General features: G+C 38.4%; 1 protein-coding gene across 4 annotated transcripts; it reads right to left on the bottom strand.

The window, feature by feature from the left end:
• Positions 1-38: 38 nt before the first annotated feature.
• E2F8 (E2F transcription factor 8) lies at positions 39-21,653 on the bottom strand. 4 transcript variants are annotated; one of them, XM_034417273.3, is made up of 13 exons: positions 21,512-21,653; positions 19,632-19,735; positions 15,867-16,130; positions 15,430-15,586; positions 13,055-13,354; positions 11,769-11,930; positions 10,400-10,537; positions 9,907-10,107; positions 9,119-9,197; positions 8,352-8,808; positions 7,273-7,357; positions 5,968-6,323; positions 1,848-2,843 (listed from the first exon to the last, which is right to left on the bottom strand). In XM_034417273.3, exons 2-13 carry the CDS (start codon positions 19,647-19,649, stop codon positions 2,760-2,762), a joined length of 2,301 nt encoding a protein of 766 aa, XP_034273164.2. In that variant the 5' UTR covers positions 19,650-19,735; positions 21,512-21,653; the 3' UTR covers positions 1,848-2,759. The 4 variants fall into 4 exon arrangements, with proteins under 4 accessions (XP_034273167.2, XP_087733730.1, XP_034273164.2 ...); XM_034417274.3 differs by having other exon boundaries at positions 21,520-21,613; XM_034417276.3 differs by lacking the exon at positions 5,968-6,323 and having other exon boundaries at positions 39-2,843.
• Between the last annotated feature and the right edge of the window lie 5,503 nt (positions 21,654-27,156).

Raw genomic sequence — 27,156 nt, forward strand, 5'->3', positions numbered from 1 at the left:
CACATAAATAACTACAATGACAGATTAAAACAGGTGAGTCAACTTAATACCCTTTAATTCCAATCAGCTCTGGCCAGCATGACAAATAATGAGAGACAAGTACGAAACATCTGGAGAGCATCATCTTGCCTCATAAATTAAGCCTAAACTAAATGTAGTTTATTGAATGATTAGTCATGCAACCTTATCAATAAAATGAAATACAGTACATAGTCTAATTCCAAAATAAAATGGATCATTCAGTGATCTATTAAGGAGCATCTGCAGGGATATTTGAAGAGCTAGGAAGAATTATTAAGTCTCCATTAGTTCATATTTACTCATGTTGACTACCATACTAGGAACAATGAAAGAAGAGATATTGTCAAGCGCAGGAAATCTGGATTCCAGGCTGTTCAAATGAATATATAGGTTTATTGCACACTAAAGCTCTCTACAGGAATCTGAACTATTAACATTTAAAACAAATTGGCGGTGGATAAAAGTCCTGGAATTCAAGGTGGGCTGGACTTGGATCGCTTGTGGGTGTGAAGTGACTCGAGACCGATGATGCACTTGACACCTCCCCCAGGCCCAGACTGGACATCTCCTACAGATATTCACGGAGGATGACACTGGCTTCTGATCGTGTTGGTTATATATTGGCTCTAGCAGTGATCTGACTACCAACTGCTAGAGAATCCAAGTGAGAGGATTAATGTCTTTTTGGAATCTCCCTGTAAACAGAATATTGTATCTGATAGGCTTATTAAGGATTATGCATCTATTCTTGTTCGTTTAAATGTACATTTAAAGGTAATTTTTAGCCCAACAATCTCATATATGTCTACTCCAAAACAAGCCCATTGAGTTCCTGGACCCAAGTACAAAGAATTGCAGCAAAGAATAGAAATCATATAACTATATACAATTAAGTTATACTTTAAGGCACTGATGGCTAACCTTTTCTGGACCGAGTGCCAAAAGCGCGCCATCCCCCCTGCATGCACCCTTCCCCCGTGCATGCTCGCATGGCCCCCCACATGCACCCGAGAGACCCGAAGACCAGCTGGATGGCGGAAGGTGTGCACACATGCACAGCAGAGCTGAACTGGGGTGATGCTCGTGTGCCATCAGAGGGCGCTGCATGGCACCTCTGGCACGCGTGCCATAGGTTCACCATCCCGGCTTTAAGGAGTTCAAGATATGTCTAGTTATATATAAGATTTTTCTTTTAATTTTTATTTATTTATCTATCTAGGAATATGTGAGTATATGACAATTTTTCATATGATATTTTCCAAACTTGGATAGTGTATTTACTTGCATCAGTTATAAAATTTCAGCTGGCAAAATGCACTATGCAAGTGATTGATGTATTACAGTAAGAATCACCAGAATGCTATTACATACATCTTTTTCCCAAGTAAAACAGATAAGTACCTAAATAATATCATCTATACTATAGTCCTAAGTGGACATACAGACTGACTTTAAAAAATGATAGAAAGTGCCAGATGCAGTTACAGGTAGTCCTCAACTTACAACCACAAATGAAGTGAAGCATGTGTTAAATGAATTTTGCCCCATTTATGATCTTTCTTGCTACAGTTAAGTGAATCACTGCAGTTGTTAAGTTAGTAACCTGGTAGTTAAGTGAATCTGGCTTCCCCATTGACTTTGCTTGTCAAAAGATCACAAAAAGTGATCACATGACTCTGAGACTCTGCAACTGTCATGAGTCAGTGTTAAGCATTTGAATTTTGATCACATGACCATGGGAATGCTGCAATGGGTTGTGTGAAAAATGGTCATAAGTCACATTTTCAGTACCGTTGTAATTTTGAGCAGTCACTAAACGAACTGTCGTAAGTCAAGGACCACATGTATTTGAGTTAATCAAAATGAAGATTACACGTATCATACAAATGATTGAAAGAAGCATATGAAAAATGACTTCCTCAGTCCCAAAAATGACTTCATCAGTCAAAAGATCATATATCTTCATAAAAGAACTCAACCAAACTAGATAACTAATAATGTTATTTGCATGATAGGCAGCAGGAAATAAATCAAGGCTGAAGTACATATTACAAAAGTCATACAATACAAACAGGGGAGAAATTGCAGATGCATTTCTGTTTAGGAGCCAGAACCAGAATAGTAACTTTCAAGGAAATACTTTTTGATCTGTAGCTGATTTTACATTAATATGGCAACAAACAGCAATTACTGTATTTTTTTCCCCTATTCACAATAAGGACAATTTGCTGGGGTTAAAGAAGCAAGATATTTCATGAAATAAAACAGAAATAACTCATAAAGCTATTGCATACTGTTAACATCCAACTACTTAAAACATGTTGAAAAAAGCCCCAAAGGATAGTTAACCAATCATCCATAGAATTGTCCCAAACCCTAGAGATTTCAGGCAGAACTTACAATATTTGTATCTAGAAACAAAATTTAGGGAGGTATTAACACAAACAAGGCAGAAGATACCGATTATGAAATAATTTGAACATTTATCACGAAAACTTTTAAAAAATCAAGTTCAATTATTAATTTAAAGGATTAAATAAACATTAAATTATATATTGCATTTAATTTACATTGACATGATAAAATATCAAATTTACAACAAAGAATTACTGTGGCATTTAGTATTGCAATTATATTTATTGAAGCTGGGGACGCAGTATGTATATTCTGTTGATCCACCAAGTATTCTTCAGCATTAGCAATGTTTCTGGGAAAATTCCTTCTGATTCATAAGACAATCAATGAGAGCCAGGATCTAGGCTTGGATCACTTGACATTTCATTGCCTTTCTTAGAATCTTTGAATGTCACAGGAACACTGGTCTAGATGAAAGGAAAAAAAACTCAAGTGTTATTTGCAAGCTAACTAGCTAAAGAAATTTATGTTCTTTAGCATGAAATAGACAAGAGGAATATTTAGTTTATTATTGTTAGTACGCAGATCATCCTATATGGGACTTAGTTTACTTTATTGATTAGCCTTTGGGCCATATTAAAGTGCAGTGTTCAAGATACAAATTATTACTAAAATCTGATAAAAACAATTTAAAATGGAATTTGATAAAATACAATTTAAAATGAAATTGGAATAAAATATGGTTTAAAATGAAATTGGAATAAAATACAATATTTAATATATAAATAAATAAAATACAATAAAATTATATTTCGGTGTCACCCCTACAATCTATCCCAATCAGTCCCACATATGCAGATCTCAACTGAACCATTTTGCTTAAGGACTGCGGTGTTAAATGTTATTTTCAGATTCTGGCCGCACATAAGGTAAGTTGTTTTGATATGGGGATCCCAATGGGTCATTCGTTTGGTATATAGACCAGGGTACCTGTTTCTCACCCTCTTACAAAAGCCAACAATCATATAGGATGTGAGCCAGGTCTTCTACCTCTGCCGCTCCGCAAATGCAGAGATGTCCATTGTAGGGTATAGAATGGAATCTACCATATCTGACCATCGTGTCAAGCTGTTCGAATCTTGCTCGCATAAATATCTCCCTAAGACATTTTGGCAGTTGTAACTTTAAATAGCTGCCTATTTGAAAAGTATGTTTGTATTTGCTCAGCCATTTCAAGTTACCTACATACTTTTCAGAATATAAGACACACTTCCCCCCCCACTCAAAAGAGGGTGGAAATGTTGGTGTGTCTTATACACCGAATACAGCTATTTTTGGCCTCTTGAAACCCCGCCCCACATGTCCCATTTTTGCCAAAAACAGAGTTGCGCAGAGGATTTGAGAGGCCTGCAGAGTGCTCCTGGGGGCTGGGGAGGGCAAAAACGTGACATGGGGGAGGGCGTTTGGGAAGGAAAAAATGGGCCCATTTTCGCAAAAACAAGACACACAGAGGGTTTGGGAGGCCTGCTGAGTGCTCCTGCAGGCTGGGGAGGGCAAAAGCTTTTTTTCCCCTTGTTTACCTCTTCGAAATCTTGGTGCGTTTTATACTCCAGTGCGTTTTATAGTCCAAAAAATATGGTATATGGACTTGATGGCACACAATTAATCAGCTATATATCTTTACTTGCTATATCTTTACTTTTCACCACAGGGAGATGTAGAATTTTTAAACAGTAGCTTGGATGCATATATGCTAATATTTAGTCCAAATGAAATGCTACAGATAGGTAACAATCAGTCTTGGAAGGAGTTACAACTGAAGAACCAATGTCACAGCTACAAGTTCTGCTAGATATCAAGTTGTCTAAGGCAGGGGTCCCAACTCCAACTACCGGGCTGCGGCCCATTCAGAACCAGACCATAGAAGTGGCAGGTGAGCGTCCATGTGCAGCTCCACTTGCACGTTGATGAATATACCTGCAGCTCCATTTGTGGAGGTGGTGGATGCACGTGCCCGCTGTCACATGGAACCACCCCTTCTTGCCCTCCCGCTGCTGGTCCGCAAAGCCAAACGGGTTGGAGACTGCTGGTCTAAGCTGTCTAAGTATTATCTGTGTCTAATCACTTTTGCCTCTTTGTGGAAAGCTTAGAATTATGCTCTGTTAATCATGCACTGATGTCATGCAGATTAGATATTGCAAAGGATTTTAGGCAGAGCTGCTTTTAAGGACAGTTGATAAATTTCAATTGGATCCGAATGCAGCCAGTTGGATGCATGTTCTGGCCAAGTATTAGTAGTACAGATAGTAGTGCAGATATTTTATCAATTGCATTAGGATCCTGCAATTTCCAGGATCAATGCTAGCTCACTGAAAGAGAAAACATCAGCTAAGCTCCAGAATTGGAAAGTTTTGTGGAAGTCTCGCCAACATTGGTCTTGCAACTTTATGTTACTCCAAGGGAATAAATCCCCTTCAGAATAATGTTTAGTCTTATACATACTACAACTCACTAAAAGGAAAAGCATTAAAAAAGAATACATGTGTATTTTTTATTAGGAGTCTCAGTCCTTTTAAAAAGTATTACTGTAATGTACAGTATATTTATTTATTTATTTATTTTATTAAATTTTTATACTGCCCTTCTCCTGCTGGACTCAGGCGGTGAACAGCCAAGAATAAAAACATCAAATACAAAATTTAAATTTTTTTTTAAAAGAATTAAACAAATTTTTGGCCCAATAAATTTTAAACACCCCAACTAAAATCAATTTACAGTTAAAAATATCTAAAAATATCTAAGGGGGGATTACACCAGCCCAGCTTGATGAAATAAAAAAGTTTTAAGGGCACAGAGAAAAGCACGGAGATCTGGTATCCTACGTATCTCCAGGGGCAGGTCATTCCAGAGGGCAGGTGCTGCCACAGAGAAGGCTCTCCCCATGGGGGTCGCCAGCCGACATTGTCTGGCCGACGGCACCCTGAGGAGTCCCTCTCTGTGGGAGCGTACTGGCCGGGGGGAGGCTATCGGTGGCAGAAGGCGGTCCCGTAAGTACCGTATATACTTGTTATCAATTGATATACAATGAGAAATAGTTCAGATTGCAGTATGTTAGGCTGCTTATTAGAGGCTTAAGCAATGCAAGTATTGTGCAGGCTTCCGATTACAAAAATGCAAAGCAATTACAATCTTCAATTTTTTTAACAGTTCTCTTGCTGCTTTTCTCACTAGTCTGATGTATTTTATATACTTTTTAATCAACTATTTCCCATTCTAAGAGCCAAAACAGATGACCAGCCAGTTAAAAGCTCAAGGAATGCTGTAGTTTTCCAATATCATGTATCAACTTATAGGGTTCTACAAATCATTGGAACAAAGCTTGGATGCACTTTTCCAAGTGGAAAAAAATGAAATTAACTGCACCCACAAATAAAAGCGCGAGGTAGCCAACAGCAGTTTCCAAAACAATTTTACAAGCCTGGAAAAATATAGCTTTTAATTATTTAAACAATAATTTGTATGCACTTCTGCGCCTTCTTTGAAAAGATTTGCAGAGTCCCAATTACTTAATATTTTCGAAAAGAATCTTACCTCCTGAGGAGTGGTTGGAACCAATTCTCCATGCAAATCTCGGTAATCCCTTAGTAATACAGTAGCTTGCTGCAATCCTACACTTACTGGAACAGGACTAACATGTTCTGCTCCTTGACAAATGAAAGCAGATCGATGTATGTGATCTGCAGACATCTGTACACTACCTGGCATCATTCCTAACTGTTGTAGCATAATGTTCAGAACTAAGGTGCTCTGAGATGGGATAGGGTTAACATGGACTGATTCAACGGCCCCATTCCCTGAGGATGTGGTTGCTACAGAAGGTGGTGGTAGTATTAGGTTAAGAGGTGTTATATGAAAAGTAGGGAAATTAGATGTCACTGGAATTCGACCTATAGCAAAGAAGAAAGAGAACAAACTATTACCAGGAAACATACTTTATGCCATGCAACTTGTATTAATACGCAAAAAGCAGTTTAGTACAGCCAGCTATTTTGAGTTTGGAGAAGGTGGCAATTAAGCATGAAGGGTCAAGTCTGAAGGCCTAATGCAAAAGATGTTACTTGGAACCCTGACATGTAGAAGCAATGGGTTTTAAGAGCTATTGATTAGAGCTGACCAAACCTCAATGCAGCCAGAAACTTTCATCTATGTTCTGTCCCCGTCTCACACACGCACCCCCACAGACAGGCAACAGTTAAAGAACTCAGCCGACAACAGTTTATCCGGTATCAGAATTGGCAGCAACCCAGTGGCTGGCTGCCAGGTATTCTTTACTCATGAGGGGGGAGTTTCTCCCTTCATCCGGGAACAAAGCCAATACACAATAATCAACAAAGTCCAGTAAATACAAAGAAGGTCGTCCAATATCCATTTTTTGCTTGTCACAGAGCTGAACCAGCCACCACATCCTCTTTTATACCCTGTGGGGTGTGGTCCAGTGACCTATCTTAATCCCTGGCACGCCTCTTCTTCCGCTGCACGCGCTTATCTCTGTGACGCTGCCGAAGGTCCAGCCAAGACTCATCTTCCTCATTACTGTCCACCTGTGGCTGCGTGGACGTGTCCCCGGGCCTATCTCTTGACTTTCGGAGGACACCGAAGGCATTGCCAGAGAGGAGGGTCCTGGAGAGGGAGGCCTTGCCAACTCCTCTCCTTCACTCTCGGAGTCCTCTCCTGCCGATAACACAGGCTTAGGTAACGGAGCCACAACAATCTATAAAATAATTTTATCTGGCTTCATTGCCTTAAAACCTTAGCTGTATCCCTTAGCTGCTAATAGAAAATATCAAAATGAATTAACTTTGGAAAAATCCTGTGGTGTGGTCATCATATACTTACCTAGATTAGGAGAATTGTAGGATTTCTTTTCCACTGCACACAACTCTGTTTTCCCCTTACTGGATATAGTAACTTCACTGGGGAGCTAAGGAAAGGAAATAGCGTTAAGAGATAATTGGACTAGAATTCATAGTCTCCTGGTTTCTAACCTGATGCCTTAATCCCCAGACCAAACTGGCTTTCCAACAAGATGTAACCAGAGTCTGCAAGTAATACAGTATAAAACTAAAGAACATAAATGGGCCAGGGGTGGGTTCAACGTATCTTTACTACCGGTTTGCAACGGAAGTGCGTGTGTGCTTCTGCGCATGCGCAGATCATCCATTATGATGTCCAGGCAGGTGGGCGGAGCCTCCTGCCGTTTTTACTACCGGTTCGTAAGAGCTGGACAGAACCGGGAGCAACCCACCACTGAAATGGGCATGTATCTGTGGTTGCCAACATTGCTTTCTCCTGCATTGATCTTGAAGTTACTTTCATACTTTAAGTTGATATGAAAAGAAAAAATCCTTTGAGTGTGTATTATTAAACTATTGAGCCTTTCAGAAGAACAATATACTGTATAAGTGTATAATGTCTGACAGGGAATGTGCCTTTGGTATAGCAGCTGCAAATCCTGGAGGCATTTTCTGTGCTCTGCCAACTTGATCATATTCAAAAGTATCTCTCTACGTCTTCTGTTCGCATTGGAATTTCACTTCTCTGGGTACATGTTTATTTTGGTAAATTACTGGTGAAATTAAGACTTCCTGATTTATATGAAAAGTTACAGAACCCTGGTGATTTTTATCCTTAACAGACTTACCCTGAAATATATAGAAAATTAGAATGTTGCTTTAGAGAGCTTTGGTATGTTTTAAATATATATTATTTTGGTTAATATGTCACTAAAACAGCTGCATTCATGGGCAAGAAAAAATAATGCAAAGAAAAGGGATTGTAGCAGCTGCATTTATTAAAAATGTTCTTCTGGGCTTTCTCTAGTATTATATGTAATTTAAGAATGACGTGAAATGTTGGTTTTTCTGCAACAGAAAATTATTTAGTACATGGAACAATTACACTTAAAGATAGCTTACCAGCAGTGAATCTTGAAGCTCCAGTTTTTTACTCTTGCATTTTTTAATTGGACTATCATCTAATCGCAATTTAGATCTTTTAAAACATTTCCCAGATATCATGTCATCTGTTGTTTCACTGGGTTCTTTAGTTTGCCAGAGTGGCAGCTCTTCAGCTTTTTTCCAATCATTAAAATTGTCTTTAGTAAATGTTTCAGTAAGAGCTTCCACGGGAGTCTTAATTTTAGTCACATGAGTAGTAGAAACAGGATATACCATGTAATTTGGGTATGTTGTCACTACTTGGGACGGATTCAGATATGCTGCACGTGGTACAGTAGAAAGGACAGGGGGAAGTATTGAGTTGGAGGTCGGGGATAAGTTTGCCGCTTGAGAAGGCAACAAGATTGCTTTGGGCTTCAAACAAGATTCAGAAGGTGAAGTGTTCTCCAATTTCTTTTTTCTCTTTTCAAATTCGCTAAAAAAATAAATTCAGTGTTAAATCTTTAATCCAAATTTCCTCTGCTGGAATTTTTTTTCTGCTGCGAGACATCATCAATACAATATTAGATCTTTTTACTTGGAAAATAACACGCACACACACAATTTATAATAACTACATTATTAAGTGTATAAAAAAGTTAATAGACTTCAGATTTTAGAAGCTGTAATATTACTATGTCATAATTATGTTAACTGTTGGTATAAACAACAGCTATAAATAGCTGATTTCAACAGATAGTTTATTACATTAATTAGCAACCACCATGCCTTATGTAGAAATATACCTTGATTGTTCATCTAATTGTTGCTTGCATATTGCTGCAAGTTGAGCCATCTTGCTTGAAATAGTTGAAGGATTTGAGCCTTTATATGAAAAGAAATAGAAGCATTTAACTTGCATTTTATTTAAAATCTAGTAAACTTAGATCCAGCTTGAAACTCCTTCTAAAATCCATCACTGATAGTGCTGACATGGCTTGGCTCATGGCCTTTTCTTATGATCTAAATTAGTGTCCTTGATACAGCTTGTTCCATGAAGAGATAAGATGACAGAGAATTGTCATATGTATTTCCTTATTATCAATTTATTTTATCTACCTAAGCCATTAGGTTCTAATTTTTCTAAATCTCCAAGTGCAACACGTACACATGAATTTTATTCTCATAAAACAAGGAGTCAGAAAGACTGCTCAAAAACAAACAAACAGACATGGAAACAGCATCCTCTGCTTATGAAACATATTTACATATTTTGTATTCTACAGCAGGGTCCCCAACCTGGGCTGCAGCCCACTACTGGGCTGTGGTCTATTTGGAATTGGACTGTGTGGAATGGTAGGCCGGCACGCATGCATGCAGCTCGACTTCCATGTAAGTTGAGCTGCATGTGCGTGTGCACCATCCCGCCACTTGCATGGCCCAGTTCCCCTCTCCCCCCATCCCCCAGCCAGGCCACCAAGCCGCAAAGGTTGGGAACTACTGCTCTACAAGTAAGAAATTAAGAACAAATACCACCATTCCCTACTTTAATAATTTTTTCAGAATGATATGAAACATCTTGTATCCTACATACCTAAATATTTTTTGACAGGGCTGCCTGGAGCTGAATGACTCTTTCTCTCATCATTTTCTTTATTCCTTGCCAGTTTTATCAAAGACGGATGCCGTGTGAAATTTGGTTTGCTATTAGTAGGGAAGAGATTCTTAGAACAACACTCTTTAAAAGGTTTGTCTTCCACAGGAATTGGTATTGCATCCAGTTTTGGCTGGGCATCTATGACACAATCATACACAGAACTCTAACATTAATATACTATTATTACATTCTTTGTTTTGACAGTTATCACTTTTAAATATTTCTTTTAAAAGAAGTAATTAGCCCTCTAAGCATGAATATCCATGTTGATATATTATATTAATATAATGACACAAAGGAGAAATTAACCATCTTAACTTTGTATGACTTTTATAGGTTGGGAGTAGCACAAGTGAGCAGAAATTAACATGGAATCTAATTGTAGCTCAAAAATAACTTAAGTCTAGTTCAAAAGTAATCATGCACCTACCTTTAATAACAGAAAAAACATTTGGTCCTATCCATTTAAATGCTGGCTTGCGGCCCTTCTCTTCCGTAATGTGAACCTTCTTGATGAGCTCAAGGCTACTGAGAACATTAGCAATATCATATAGTCTTCGAATTTTAGCTGAAATAAGTTAAAAAGCTAATGAAAAATACAAAAACAAAAATTCAAAATTGTTAACGCTAGAGTTTTCCTTCCCCTTCCTGCTGTATAGATATACCAGAAACATTTCAGTTTGAGGGATCTATGATGTAAGGCCAGGGTGGATGTTCAACATTTTGCATTCTTCTACCAGACTCCATATTTAATATTTTAAAAACACAATTGCTTTGGTTTTCCTTTGGAGAAATATTTAATGGCAGTGATGATTTCTAAACAGAGAATTAAAATTAAGCTAATTTAAAACAGAGAATTAAAATTATTCAATGCAGCTTTTAGAAACATGGATCCTAAACCTTCTTCCCAGGAATGGCCTTCGAAAGATCACTCTCAATTCAGGTTATAATGATTTGGATGCCTTTTACAGAAATAGAGGCCCCTTATAGCATGCAACACTTTTGTTTTATTCAGTGAAAATTAAGAGGACTGAAAACCAGGAATCAAAAAGAACAGAGCAGAGCAAGGAACCTACTGTGGGAAAGCTTCCCTCTTTGAAGCTAAGGGAAGCAACTTTAATAACTGATCAAATGCTTCTTATGGTGGCCTGAATAGTTATGTCACACATGGACTGTTGTCACTGAGATTTTGGTCAATTATCCTAGCGGTCTAACACAAAGGTGAGAAGGAGATAATTTTGGCTGCTTGAAAGAAAAGAGCATGATGGGCGAACAAGCTGAATAGAGGGGAGCAGCTGGTTGCAGTAAAATGAACATTAGACTCTCCAGCAATTTTATTAGGGTTTCACCCAGTCTGTAAGAAAAGATTTCTTAAGAGATAATAATGGATAATTTAAAACCCAAAGAGGGATGCACTTTTCTGAGCAGTAAAATTACTCTCATTACATTGACTGTAGTCACCCATCTCATAATAGTTTGTTTTTTTTACCTCAGCATGTTGTGAGGATGCAGCCTGTTTCATGTAAAATCATGGTTTATCATAGCAGTCCATAATCCATATGCAGCTATAATCTATATGCAAGTTTTACCATGGTGGTCCAAAATACATATGCAGCCCCTTAGCACTCTGCCACTGAAATTTGGCAACAAAATACTGGCCAGCTTTTCAAGTGAGACTGGGAGCAGTTAACTTCCTGGTAAGCAAGGAAGTTTATTTTTACAAGCTTATGGCTGACGGTGACTTTTTTTAATCTCATAAACTAAATCAGGCACACAAGATAGAACTTTTTACCACTTACTTTTAAACTTGCTTTTATCCAGTGATTCACAATGGTCTTTGCCAATCAAACTTTTAGCAGCAACTTCAAGACTCACAACTTGGGGATATGACTGAAGAAACAACATTACAAATTTCTGGCTCATCACTCTTAAAGATTTGTCTTTACGACTATTTACTGAAGCTGTTCAAATAAGACAGACAAGAACCAAATACAAAAGTAAATTCAAATCATAAATAATTGGAAAATGGCATATTTCACTAGGGCTTGATTTTGGTAGATAACTGGATGTGGTTTAGTTTATGAATTACTTGTTGATATTTGCATCAATAAATTATGTATGGGTAGTTCTCGTTTTAGAGATTGCCCTGGATAGGGACCATTTGGATTTATGGCGATGATGAAAAAGTAACTTTGTGTCCAAGGCCTGCATTTATTAGCCACCTCACAGAGCAGAAAGATTACCTAAACAAGCTATCTCTTCCTGGCTCTTTTCTTCACGGTGCAGTTCATCCTTAAAAAGTGCTAACCATAAGTTAACAAGTTAGCTCTGTAACCTTAGTTGATTAGAATTCTCAGGCTCTCTGGCACTGCTGCCTGGTACTGACAAGACTCTAATCAGTTTTTCAGTAATGGGTTTTGTTTGCTTCCTAAACTGCTCATCAAGAATACACTAGGAAAACAGCTGGTGTTAGTACATTCCTTTTGATGTGTATTCTCTACTGTGCCCCTACTTACTCTTTTGTAATTTCTTCTCCTCCAATGAATATAAATACAAATATCAATTCCTTTCTAATTATCATAACGTCAAGGTGAACATTCCAAAGAATGCTATAAAATTTTCCCTTTTACTCAGCTTCCTCAAGAATCAAGTTTTGGAAACTTTCCTGCCTTTTGATGTTTTAAAGCAAAGGAAAGCTGAAGTAAAATCATAAGCACTACTGTGGTCATGTGATTGTTCACTTAGCAACCACTTTGGTTAACAAACCCAAACCCAATTGTGATTCCTAAACAAGAATTACCTTTGTTTTCAGCAAGATTACATTGATTTTGTAATATTTATCTCCTATCCCATTCTTTGCTTACTCTGTTATGGGATCACACTCTCCGTATCAGATGGGATTTTAGAAAAGGCTCAAGGAGAAGGTTAATGGCTTTTAGGATAGTTTTGCAATCTTCAGCTTTTCTAAGCACAGTTTTTCTAAGCTTTTAAAAACATTTACTTTAATTAATGGATTATACCCTGCATTTTAGCAAATGGAATCATAGGACATCTTCATCTATGAACATGCCTTTCCTAGAATTACCTGCTTGAAGTTCCATCCTAGGAAGTTCCACAAAGTCTGTATCATAACTTGACCTAGCACGCATTGGCATCCATTCAATATTGTGACCAGTATTTCCAATCTCTTGTCCATTTTTTCCTTGTTTAGTCAGTTTGATTTGTTGCAAGTACTTGTTTTCCTCTGCTACTTTTTTCAAAGCCTGCAGTGTTTTTTTAAGATTATGACGGCCATGCCAGGAATATCTGTTTTTGGCAAGTCGGCTCACCATGTGAAGACTTTCTAATACATTCATTATGTCATAGATACGCCTACGCTCAATATCTGGAATGATGGAAACATCACAAATTATTTTTCAGTTTCTTTTTCAATCTTATCAATTTCCTAAAGTATGAATTTAAATATTTTAACTATCAAAATAAATGACAGGACTTCAATTACAGAAAATACAATCTTAGCAGTGGCTAGAATCTTAGTAGTGGTTAGAATGCAGTATTGCAAGCTAACTCTGCACACATTGCCAGGAGTTTGATTCCTTCGATCCTGACTGCCACAAGGTTGACTCAGCCTTCCATCCTTCCGAGGTCAGTAAATTGAGGGCCCAGATTGTTGGGGGCAATATATCGACTCTGTAAACCGTTTAGAGAGGGCTGTAAAGCACTGCAAAGTGGTATATAAGTGCTATTGCTATCTTGTTCAGTTAACATAAGCACAAGATTTTTTCAAACCTCCCAAATGGGGGTAGAGCTGATAAATTGGGATTTTTAAAAAATATGCTTTTTAAGAGTATCTCTATAATTCCTGAAGAGAGAGATCAGAGTTTGTCAAAGGGGTAAATATAATTCAAGGATCAATGGAATCCCCAGGGGGTTGATAGTTTGGGGTCAATAGGTGATCTGTCGGGGGGGGGGAGGAGGCAATTTGTGGTCCATAAATGATGCAAGGTCAATAATGGTTAATTAGTCTTTTGGGGTCTCTGTAGAATCCCTAGTCCTGAAGATGAAGTGGCTAGTGGTAAGACAATGTTACCCAGGGTTGGGTGATCAGCTGCTGTAATATAATGTATGGATGACCTCAGGGGATGAGGGGAAAAGATTCTGCATAGGAAACAATAAGACAAGAGAGGGAGGGCCCCCCAATGGATTAATAATTAAGAGGACAAAATTTAGGAAGGACCTGCCCTAATTGATCAGGGGTTTAAAAGTGATGGTGGGAAGTTTGTGTCTTCAGACTCGCAAGTTTCTGTTAATATAGCTTTACAATAAAGTAGAATTAGCTCATCTATTTGTGGTTCTGTTTGGTTTACCTGGGAGGATTGACACCCCCCAGATAGGGTGGCCCTCAGTCCTATCTATTTTATTATTATTCCTATTGCTATTTGTTAAAATAGTATTTATTATATTATTTCTATATAACAAATATTTGGGGGTTAGGGAATACGAGCTGAAGAGTTTGGGACTCATGTTCTAGATTTTCTAGGAAGATATTATTAATGTGTTTAGCTTGATACTTTCTAGTTATGTGGTTTTTTAAAATTTATTGATGATGCACACTAGTTTTCAAAACTCTTGTACCTTGGGCCTTTTTAATATGCATAAAAAATCAAACTGAAAGGGGGGAAAATGATATTGACCTTTTAAAAGAATTTTAAGATATCACGGAACAAAACATCTAGCTGATTTATGGTTTGAAAGGCCAATTATATTTTCGCAACTCTGCACTTGGTAAGATTTTAATTAAAACATGCAATGTATTTTACACACTAAGCATGTATAATGTATAACCTGGCTCGGTTCCCAAGTTTGGGGCACTGAATGTGCCAAGGGCCTGGCTATATTGCTAACAGACCAAATATCTTGCTCTTGTGTATCTTGAATTGAACGTTTTTAATGTTTTTTTATTGGTTTTACTGTTTTTATTGATTTAAAATGTTTTTAAATTATTAATTGTAATGTATGTTATTGAACTGTAAGCCTCCCAGAGTCACTGACTGAGATGGGCTGCTATAGAAATTGAACAAACAAATAAACAAACAATACAAAACACAGTAACATTATTACCATTTGAAATAAATCTAAAGAATAAAAAATAGATGTTTGGAATGCTACTTCATTTGAAAGTAAATCCTCCAAACCAAAAGGGATTTGAGAAACTCCAGACATGATGCTATGAACAAAATAACTTTGTTTAGGACTACTCCAAAAGCTGCCAGTTCGGAGGATTTATGTTCCAATACTGTAAACTATTGCAGAACAGCATGGCTGGGAAGAGATTCTGCAAATATGGAGAGTAGAACTTTTTATTCTTGAACTGATAAATTTTGCACGTCCATATGTTCCTTTTAATAGGCATAAGATTTGTCAAGAAAAAAATTAAGATGATGCAATGCCAAAACTTACTGAGATCTTCTGCTACCTCATCAAGACATATTTCATTACTTTTAGAAAAGTTAGGATAACTAGGATAGCGGGCTAAGAATTTATGACACAGCAATCCAAGGCTTTTCTCTTTACGGCTTGTTTGAGGCTTTTCATATTCATCTCCTGACAGATGATCCTGCAGAGAGAAAGGGGTGGAAAAAAGCTCTTCTATGACATTTTAAAATCCTCAAAATTTAACCAGCATTCCAGATTTTAAGGGTAACACAGGAGAATGGATTAAATCAATACATTGTCAAGCAATGTACATTCCAAATACATATATAATTTAGTCTTGCTTTTTACATTTATAACAAGCATATTTATTTAATTAATTTATATGCCGCTTCATCTCAGTGTTGAAGCAACATTATCAATTACTACAAGTATGGCAAAATGAAACAAGAAAAAAGATTTACCTCAAGGCTTTCACTTTTATCATCTGACCATTTTTTCTTCCCCTGTTCTCGATTTCTAATCTCAGGACTAGCCGCACTAATCAGCATTTTAAGGTTAGCGGTTGGGGTCCATGGATCGCCAGAAGTGCTTTCATTGGGCTTTGGTGGTGTTGTCAGATGGTCAGAAGCAGTAGGCTGGATCTCTGCCAAAAGCCAATTGGGGGTAACTGTTTGTTTTAGAGGAGTTTTGACTGGGCTTCCACACACTCCAAAACATTGATTTTCCTAAACCAAAAAAGAAAGAAAAAATGGAACAATACTGAGCATTAAAATGTGATTCAGAGACTGATTGTAATATTGAAAGACATGCTTTTTGCCAAAATTGACCTTACTACAGTGGTGAAATCCGAACCGGTTTGCTGGCTGCACATGCACACTATGTGCCAAACGCACGCTGCATGTACATGCGCGATGCGTACCAAACGCACGCTCTGCACGCATGTGCATGCACAGTATGCGCCAAAAGGAGGCTTGGGAAGGTAAGTAGAAGAGCGAGGGGCGGGGGGGGAAATCAGTTATGGCACGTGATTTAGCTTTGCTAGAAAGCAGGAAATCCTGCTTTCTAGCAAAGCTAAACCCCACTGCACAGCTGATCATCAGAAATACCGGTTCAGAGGAACTGGTAGTTTTTTTAAACTACCGGTTCACCCGAACAGGAGTGAACCGGTAGCATTTCACCCCTTACTGTATTTTTTTGCCAAAATTGCCAAAACTTATTTCTGCTGGATTTGACAGAACTCACTTTTATTTAAAACAGCCTAGCCTACTTTTTTTTGTCACCCTGAGCATTTATCAGAACCAAAGATGATACAAGAATCAAAGATATTTTTGTCATGCTCTTTTTGGTTTAGTGTAGTATATAAAGAGCCCCAATGTGGCCTAGCTTTTCACTGCATACCCATCATAAAAATTCCCGAATTGTTATACATGAATGCAACTAGTGTTCTATAGGGAAATGCAAAAGAGACTACAGAGTACTCCTGTTGAAAATGTAATGTATAACATTGTTTAGAATGATAATAATGAATTAGTATACTGAAACACAATGCTGTTATATAAACTGTTACAAGAGAACATAGTGCTTCTATATTCATCTTCTGTCTGAACAGTAACAGTGTTTGTTAAAGGTATGGGACAAATTTGGAATATCTGACATCATTCAGTTCAATTGGATAGACAATGTTGCAGCGCCTAGCTGAAGGTAATAAAATATTATCCTTTAGTGTAACTCTTTGAAACACTTAAATTTGTATATAGCTGAAATTACTGATGTCACCCTTTTCCTCATTGTTATTAAAAAATATTGGAAAGCCCACTGACCATTGTGGCATAGTTACTATGTTTATTAACTACTAGCTGTACCTGGCCATGCGTTCCTGTGGCCCAGTCTTGTGGGTATACAATATTTTTTGTTCCTCTGTAGGTCAGGTCACGCCTACTTTGCCTCCATCCCAGTTTGCCGCGGGTGTAAGAGCTGGTTTCCCGGCTTGCCGGTATAACTGCCTTCACCTTCACAGCTCTCCGCGCCACAGGCGGCATCGGGGTCCCTGACAAAGGTACGGCATATACCGTTAGTCGGGAGGACGCTTGGTGGCGGTTCACATTTCCCGCCAATTTGGTTGTGGTTTTGGTGGCGGCGGCGCTGAGGAGGAAAGACCCGGCTCGCACCTGCCATTGTGGTGCTGCAATGTTAAAGTCCAAAAAGATAGTATAGCGTGTGTTGCTTTTACATCCAACAGATGGCACTGTTTTTCAAAAAAGCATGTTTTTACCTGTCACAGGTGTGACATCTATATAATATAGGTATATAAAAACACGTGCGTATTCGAATGCAATGTTGTGTCAAAATTTCAAAGCAATCAGTGAAGAACTTTAGGAGATTTACGATTTTGAACAAATGAACATTTACATTTTTATTTATATAGATTTCAATCAAACAATATTGAGTGTCTATGGTATAGAACAGGGGTGTCAAACTGGATTTCTTCGAGGGACGGATCAATATTGTAGTTTTACGCAGGCCGGCGGGGAACGGGAGGGGGGCAGGACAGACACCCCCTGTAGCCAAAACAGGGCGTGGGGGTGGGGTGCATGCAGCCCTCTGCCCTGTCTTCAGCCTGAACGGCCCCTGCAGCACTTTACTGGCCAAAACAGGGTGTGTGTGGGGGGGCCACATGCAGCCCCCCGGTCCCTCATTTTCACCCTTCCCGGCCTCCAGCAGCACTCTGCCAGCCAAAAACAGGCTGCACGGAGGTCTCCCGAGGCCCGTTTTTGGCCAGCAGAATGCTGCTGGAGGCAGGGGAGGCCGAAAATACGGGGAGAGGGGAAAGGCCAAAAACACATGGGGGCTGCACACGGCCCATTCGCCCAGCAGAGGCACTGCAGGCCAGTCCTTTGATATTTCCAGGCCAGCCCCATTGGTCAGATTTAAGCACCCTGTGGGCTGGATCCGACCAGCGGGCCTTGAGTTTGACACCCCTGGTATAGAAGATGGATATCTGAATAAATAAAATTATATAACACCATGCATAAATATTTTCTTAAATGCAATAATTGCATGGCAATTGTTTATATGGCAACATCAACAACTAGATATCCCAAAGGCTTCAATCTAACCATGCTATGAATACATTCGTACTCTGAAAGATTCTCAGCTCTTCCTCACACGCACATTGAATGCATCTAACTCAAGGGGTCTATAATCCAGCACTAAATTGTTAATCTTTTTTTTCCCTATTCAAGTACTTTACTTGGTAAAATACAGGAATAGTTTATTTTTATTTTAAGTTATAGAACTTATAGGGGTGCCTATCTTCTATACAATAATCCTAAGCAGTTTACAACAAAACCCATACAACAGAAAAACCACTCTTACAAAGGAGATTTTTCTAACATCCCATCGACTCTACACACGTTGATCCATCCCAAACTACTCCAATGGTCTTCATTGCTTTCTGAAAGGCTGAAAGGCTGCAGATCACATGTAAGAGACTGTTCCAAATGGCCTGGGCAGCAATAGAGAAGGCACACCTCTGAGATCCAACTGGACAACAACATTTAAACGAAGGAGCCTGAAGCATGCCATGTCATCCAACCAGTTTTCTGTATTGCTGCTACTTAATACAGATGCCTATTGCTTTAGCTGGACAGCTGTGTGACCTTCATGCCTTGAGTGACCCTGCTGGGATTATATATTCTTTACATTTACATCTGTCATTCTTTGCACATCCCTCCCAGAAACACTTCCTATGATGAGACAACCAAGCATGACTCGAGGGGGAGGAATAGTTTCTCAATGTCTACAAATAACTCCCTGCCTTGATTTCTGTGCACATCTAGGTAGAGTGTAACTTCCTTTTTTCATAAGAGAAACTGACAGTACTGCAACTTTGAAGCATATTATACTTGACAGTGTACACAATTGTTGTAAAATTGTCTTAAAATAGCCATAGGCCAAAAAAAAAAAAAAGATGTAAGAGGACAACATCAGATAGGGAAGGAAAAATGTTTGACCCTAGTAAGCTATTTTCTTATCTCCTTCTTTTATGTCAAGAGTGACATATAGCCATGTTGCTCAATCAAAACACAGGATATCTAAAACATAACAATGAATAACCCTGGAGTTGCTTCAGATATTGTTACTATTGCAATTTGCAAACAACATTGGCCTATAATTTGAATATAAGAGATGACAAAAGATAGTTTGAAAGGACTTAGATAAATTACCTTGTTCTCTTTATTCATACTGCCACTATTAGCTTCAGCCTTGTATACATTTGTTCAATTAAACATTATGCTGGCTTATATGCTGGGATACCATTTTTAGCATTCTGAAAGAAAAAAAAATGAAGAAATTAGTTAACACATGAACTTTTAAGAAAGAAATTAGAATTGGAGAGAAAACTGGATTTACATTAACTAGAGGTATCAACATTTTTAGATCAATACTGTTGTTCTTCCTGCTATTTCAGAATGTTTTATATGTAATCGGCATAATAAAGCCTGGTATCTCTTTCTTGTATTTCTTTTTATGGTTGCCCATCTCACCCAAGGTAACTGAGCATTATCCTGGTCTATCCTTCTGAGGCTTACCGAAAAGCATTATGTAAAAAAACTTATTTTACCATAGCCATAATGGATGTTAGATGTTAATATTTATGGGCCTTATCTATGATATTTATGGTATAGAAGATTTTTTATGCTTTGCATAAAGTTGCTTCCACTAAAAAGTATTAGTGTGACGGTATAGTTGGGAACTAAATAAAGGCTATGATTTTCTAAAAGAAAATGCAACATTCTTAAACAGCAGTGTTTAGCTACTTGGTCTTTTGAGTAGGATTTACAATTTCTCCAAGTTTTGTGGAAAATGTGTGGGAATGGATAGAAGTGGCAACCCACAGAAGCACAAAACAGGATTGCAAGTGTAGCGTAGGAGGAACTACATTTAATTCCACAGACCTTATACAGGTAGTCCTCAGCTTACGACCACAATGGAGCCCAGAATTTATGTTGCTAAGTGAGAAATTTGTTAAATGAGTTTTGCCCCATTTTACCACTTTTCTTGCCACATTTGTTAAGCGAATCACCGCAGTTGTCAAATTAGTAACATGGTTGTTAAGTGAATCTGGTTGACTTTGCTTGTCAGAAGATTGCAAAATATGATCACATGAGCCACTGCAACCATCATAACTATGAACCAGTTGTCAATCATCTGAATGTAAATCATGTGACCATGGGGATGCTGCAATGGTCATAAGTGTGAAAAATGGTCACAAGTCACTTTTTTCAGTGCCCTTGTAGCTTCGGACGGTCACTAAACAAATTGTTGTAAGTTGAGGACTACCTGTATTGCCTTTTGAGATCAATTTTACAAGGGTCTGTTTTCATACAGGAGAAGTTGCCTCCGGTGTGTTGCATGACAAGTAGCCTAACAACACAATAAAGACTGGAGGGCTCATAACAACACAAACATTTCCAGTGCCGGATGCTACATCTGGCACAGGGCAGCTTTACGTTTGTGTTCATGACACTCAAGGGCAAGCAGTGTCACATTGAGAGACGTTTGTGGTTGCGCTTGATTTTATAACCCCTTACACAGGCACGTCGGTCGAGACCACATTAACCAAAATCAGACAGTCCAGTGCAGTAGCTTAAAACCAGTCCTTCAAATGATCTATCACTATTGTTGTACGTATATTGAGAGTTTTATGCCCCGGAGACAAATTCCTTGTGTGTCCAATCACACTTGGCCAATAAAGAATTTTAATTCTAATTCGGTTTTTTTTTTTTTTCCTTTTTGGTCACTTTTTAAGTCGCCCTGTTGCTCCCTTCCCTAGAGGTTGGGCTGTATTTGGATGCTTGTTTTTCAAAGTTAATAAAGATATTTTAAAAAAAAGACTCTACAAAATCCTGTTGCCGCTGCTTTCTACATTGCTCCAATAAACCCAACTTCTCAAATGCTTCCAAGGACAGGTTTTAATTTGATTTTTTACCAAACTTGGACGGCGCCCGTCTCACAACTGAAGCGCCAGCCCTGCCCAGCAACCCTTAGCTGCGGTACCGTCCCTTCCCTTCCCTTCCCTTCCCTTCCCCTCCAGTCCACTCACCTACGTACTTCGGACGACACAGCCCTCACGAACCCCGCCGCCAAACTTCCTTCTTCGCTTCCAATTTGAGAATTCTCCCCGCTCTCCATCCTTCGTTCGGACGGGGCTCCACCCTATTCTTCGCAATCTCGTTTCCCATTGGCTCGTGAGAGAGAGAAGGAGGGGCGGAGTCACCTTGCCGCTCCGTTTAAAACGTTTGGCGCCACCGGGCTTGTATTTGGTCTAATAGTGTTTCTGTATTAGGCAACTTTAAAATGAGCGAACTTTACTTCCCATAATTCCCTAACTAGCTAATACTGGTGGAGAATTCTGGGAGTTGAAGTCAACGTTATCTTAAAGTTGCCAAGGTTGAGAAACGCTGGTCTAATACCTCTCCGGGGTCCTAGGATTTGGTCCCCCTTCCGCCTTCTCCATTTGCCTCGCAACCCAGGCGCGAAAGCCTTTAAAGGCATAGCTACCGCTATTTAGACCGAACGCGCGCCGTTCCTTCAACCAGATTGTTTTGTTGTTGTTTATTATTATTATTTTTATTTTATTATAAACAAACAAAACATAAAAAATCCATCTTCCATTAACAATTACAAACAGTGTGTCGATCGGTTACAAATCCTTTGTGCTTCATCCCCATATTCATTTTTAACTAATTGTCCAATTGTCTAATATATATATATATATATATATACATAGTCCAATTGTCTAATATATATATATATATATATATATATATATATATATATATATATATATATATATATATATATATATATATATATATATATCTTTATATCATTATCCTCATTTATCATTTATCTATCAGTGGCATTATCATTCCAAAAGAAATTATTTTCACATATTACATTGTTGTTGTTGTTTTTTGCCCCCTCCCTCTCTCCCTTCCTCCACGGAGCGATTTGAATTCAGCAGGCAGCATGGCGAGGGAAGAGAAAGAAAGTTTCCAACCAATCAGAATCCCAGAAGGTTTCCGGTCTTGGCCAATCAGCGTTCTTTCGCTTGGCCTGGGCTTGGGAAACGGGAGGGAGGCGGGAAGAAAATTGAGAGTTCGCTCGGTGGCGCCTAAGAAATCGCTGGGCGCGATCAAAGGGAAGAAAACTTCCCTGTGTGGCTTTGGGTGTATTTTTGCATTCCTCGGTTTTCCGGATTGGCCAGTTGAAGTTTCAATACCGGGGACATGTGAATCGGCTGAATACGTGTGAAGCACTTCATCTGCTTTCTTGCAGAGCAGAGTAAAAGGCAGATCCTTAGCCTCTCTCTTTCTGATTTCGCTTCTTTTTAAAAAGGAAGAAGATCTTGGTCCACATTGTTCCTTCCCCAAACAGAATTGGAAATCACAACATACAGAAACGCAACAAGTGAAGATTTTCTATTCTACTGTTCTTGTGGAATTTATTTGTTTATTGTTTTGGACAGCTTTTGTCTTGGAAGAGAAGGATAGAAATAAGATAAAAGTGTGCCAAACGCTATATTCCTTAGATCAGTGGTCACCACTGACCACTTTTGGTTTTCTGCGGATCACCAACATTTTCTCATGGACCACCAGTGGCCCACGAGAAAATTTTGGTGGTCCGCAGAAAAATTATTTGCATTTTTTATATTGCGCTAAATCAGGAATCCACAAACTATAGCCCTTGGGCTGGATACGTATAATTAATGTTTGTGTTGCTGCAGAGTCTCCCCTTTAGGGGTCTTTTTATGTGGGTAGGAGGGAGGGAGAAATTCTGACTTGGGGTCTGCTTCAGCCTCCTGGTGTGGGGCTTTGGGCAAAGGCTGGAGGGAAATGCCGCTGGTGGCGAAGAGCCGGAGGGCCTTGTTCCAGTGGGACTGCATCATGACCACCTCAGCCCGCTGAGCCTCCAAGCGCCTGTACCTGGCCTTGCACTCCTGCAGATCTTCCCTCTGCTTGGAAAGCCTATGCTTGTAGTCCTCAGTGAGGTGCTTCTGCTGAGCCTACTTCTCAAGTCAGATCCAATTTGAACTGAGCCAGCTGTTTTGCCACCTCTTTCTCATGGTGGCTGCTTAGTTCCAACAACTGCTTCCTGTTGGAGCCCTAAGGAGCCCAGGCAGACAAGTAGTGGCTGGGAGGAGAGGGGCGAGTAGAGGCTGGTGAGGCGCTCCTCGATGTGAGTGACATTGAGTTGGCCACGCACACCCAGTCACATGACCACCTAGCCGCATCCACCCAGCCACTCATTAGGCAGATCATATTAGTGGTCCGCGGGATTTAAAATTATGAATTTAGTGGTCCCTGAGGTTGAAAGGTTGGTGACCCCTGCCTTAGATGATACACTATCAATTGTAAAGGAAAACTGGATTTCAAATCCATAACCTTGGGCTAATCATAATCCAGATTTACCTCTGGTTTGCTAAAGCTGATAAAATGAGTTAACCTTATCATTGATGCTTAATCAAAGAATATAAATGAAGAAAGGGAAGAAAAAAAATAAGGTAGTCTATCAACGCAAACAACTTTGTTCTTTCTGTTTAAGTTTTAAAGCATCTGCACCAGAGGAATTTGGGAAATTCATCCATCAACATAGCATAAAGATAATAAAGAGAAACAAAGCCATCCAAATAAAAATGTAGACAAAATTTAATATGAATTTCTACCATACAGAGATGGCAGATTCTTCCCCGCTCTAGAAGATGTTTTGGGAAGGAGAGCCATCTCAGGATTTTATTTTTCATAAACTGAATTTAGATATATTTTCCAGAATATATTACATCAATTCCTATAAGTAGGAGAAATAGAATGCTGGTAGTCCTCGACTTACAAACTTTTTGTTTAGGGACCGTTCAGTGCTACAATAGCACTGAAAAAAGTGACTTATGACTGTTTGAAGCATCCCTATGGTCATATGATGAAAATTTGGTGACTGGCTCCTTTAGGACGGTTGCAGTGCCCCGGGATCGTGTGATCAGTTTCTGTGACCTTCTGACAAGCAAAGTCGATGGGGAAGCCAGGTTCACTTTACAACTATATGGCTAACAAAACAATGCAGTGATTTACTTAAATGCGGCAAGAAAGGTCACAAAATGAAGCAATAACTCACTTGACAACTGTCTTGCTTAGCAACAGAAATCTTGGGCTCAATTGTGGTCATAAATCAAAGATTACCAGTACTTCAGTTTTCTAATCTGTAACGCTTTTACTGCCAGAAGTGAGCTGAAAAGAGAAATATTAAGAAAAGGTATTGAACTATCTGTTCTGAGAGGTGCAGAAGCAATTTTGCTTCCTGAGACACTGGCAACTTCAGTTCTTACTTATCTTTCTTTTTAAAAAAAATAAATTAAAAAAAATATTTGACTTACAACCACAATTGAAAGCAAAATTTCTGTTACTAACCAAGGCGTTTGTTAAGAGAGTTCTGCCCAGTTTTTCCATGATTGTTATGGGGATCACTGAAAGTAAATCTTGTAATCATTAAGCGAATCCAACTTCCCTCATTGACTCTGTTGAAAGTTGGTTGGGAAAGTCACAAATATCCTCAATTGCTGCAACCGTCATAAATACATACCAGTTGCGAAATAACTGATTTTTGATCATGTGACCATTAGGATACTGCAATGGCCGTAAGTGTGAATACCGGTCGTAAGTCACTTTTTTCAGTGCATTTGTAACTTTGAACAGTTGCTAAATGAATGGTCGTAAGTCAAAGACCACCTGTACTCCAAAACTCTTGTACTTCTATATGTTCTTAGCAGATATAATAGTACAAGCAGAGTCACAATGCCGCCAACATTTGAAATGCTGTGTAGTTTTCAACACAGCTTTCTGTGCTTCGTAGACATTTGGCTCATGATCTGAAATTAGTAGGGAAGGATTGACTCAGTGCTGAGCATATGCCAAAAGTGTCAAGTGCTCCTGGGTGCGGGTACAAATTATGGTGCGTGTCTCATGATACAAAGAAATCCATTTGCATTTATGTGTCAGATGATGTGATGCAAGTACTAAATTGTATCTTTGGTACCAGTAACAAGACACTCTTAAACATTGTGGTTTATTTGTGGGTTCTTTTGGGTGCCACCGGCATCAGGTTTTAATAAGCTGAGCAGAGGAGTTCTTGTTAAGCCTACAGTCTCCTCCAGTGGCAAAACATCTATTGCAACACACAATAAATGGGGAGTGTTGTCTTTTTTAGTTAGATAATTAGGCCAATTACAGGCAGACTAACTGTCTCTTCTTGGGTTTCTTTTCTGTCTTTAAAAATTGGTGGGTGATAAGAATTGGGTTGACTTGAATTTATTTCTAAGATTTGGGGAATAAGAAAGGATAATATTCCTCAATAATGATGGAAGCCAGAGAATCTAATATCATGTTTACGGAAGAAAGGAAATTGATAGTTATTAGATTTTGAAATGCTGTTTTCCTTAACCGTGCAAATCAATCTGCTTTGTTCCCAAGTGATTCCAATAAGATATAATCTCACTTATCTGGCATTCTTTGTTCTAACAAACACTCGGTGATTTGGTTTATACTGATGGTTCCAGTTCAACAAATTATTAATGTGTTTAATGTACACAGGTATCACAATTGCTTTGGCGTTATTAATATTTTTATCATGTTTAAATTGTTAAATACATTTGTTTATTTACTGGGAAAACATCCTATAAAACTCAAACGAATCCAATTAAACAGTAGTACATCTGTATATGCTATAAAAATGATATAGTAAAAAAAAGTCTTGTATTTGAATATAAGAATGTTTAATGGGATAGATCGATCTGATGTAAATCAAATGTATTGCTAGCGAGGATATGTACTTAAACCGCATGACAGGTCAATCTTGAAACATGCTCTGGCATTTGGTTTACTATGGTTTAGAAGGTGCTATGCCATGAACTGGAATTTTTTCTTGGAAGTATATTTTGTTGAGTTTAATGCGTCTTACTCTATAATAAATGTGAACAGAAATGCAAGCTTATACATGTTTATTTGGAAATAAATCTCAGTGTGTTCAATGGAGCATACCATAGGACAATTTACATAATTTCATGTGATAGTTCATAAATAGCATGGCAGGTCCTGAAAATAATGTAATGAAGATTTTCATGCCTTTTTTTTCTGGGCAAATCTCACTGAGTGGGATTTTCTAGAAGTAAATGTTTCCCCAATAATCATATTCTCAACTTTGCTTCCAAAATTAGGATCACAGCCTCACTTTTGGGCTTTAAATTTAAAAATGCATGTATGTAAAACTATGTTTGCTAAAAAAAAAAAAGGCACTATCCTTTGGAGCACGTTTGTATTAGCTTACTCCCAGTAAAAGAAGTTACTGGAAAGTATTACACAAAAACTAGTTTATCTGGAAAACCCTGAGTTAATTTTAAGGTAGATTTTGCTAAGGTAAATATTTTTCCTCACTTTAGAGGCAGCTTTTTAAAGCATAGAAATGTGTGGGCTTTTTGAATACTTATTGACTTTTATGGCTGTATTATTGAAATAATCAGGAGATAATGGTTGTAAGGTCTTTTTACTGATAAGTATTGTCTTGTGTGAGACTGATTATGTACTATTAAGAATCCAGAAGTAAATGTTAAAAAGAAAGCATTGATAAATGTTTCAGTATATGGAAAAGTTCTATGCAATTAATTGTGGAAAGCTAGGGTTTAGATTTTTAGAATACCGT

This window comes from Pantherophis guttatus, chromosome 1 (assembly GCF_059756535.1).
Source record: "Pantherophis guttatus breed Tessera chromosome 1, ASM5975653v1, whole genome shotgun sequence".
Lineage (NCBI taxonomy): Eukaryota > Metazoa > Chordata > Lepidosauria > Squamata > Colubridae > Pantherophis > Pantherophis guttatus.

Coding starts and splice junctions, on each gene's coding strand:
- E2F8 (XM_034417273.3), bottom strand. Junction 11,931..13,054: donor TAGGATGGAACTTCAAGCAG/GTAATTCTAGGA, acceptor TTATTTGAACAG/CTTCAGTAAATAGTCGTAAA. Junction 2,844..5,967: donor TTCCAACCACTCCTCAGGAG/GTAAGATTCTTT, acceptor CCTTTCATCTAG/ACCAGTGTTCCTGTGACATT.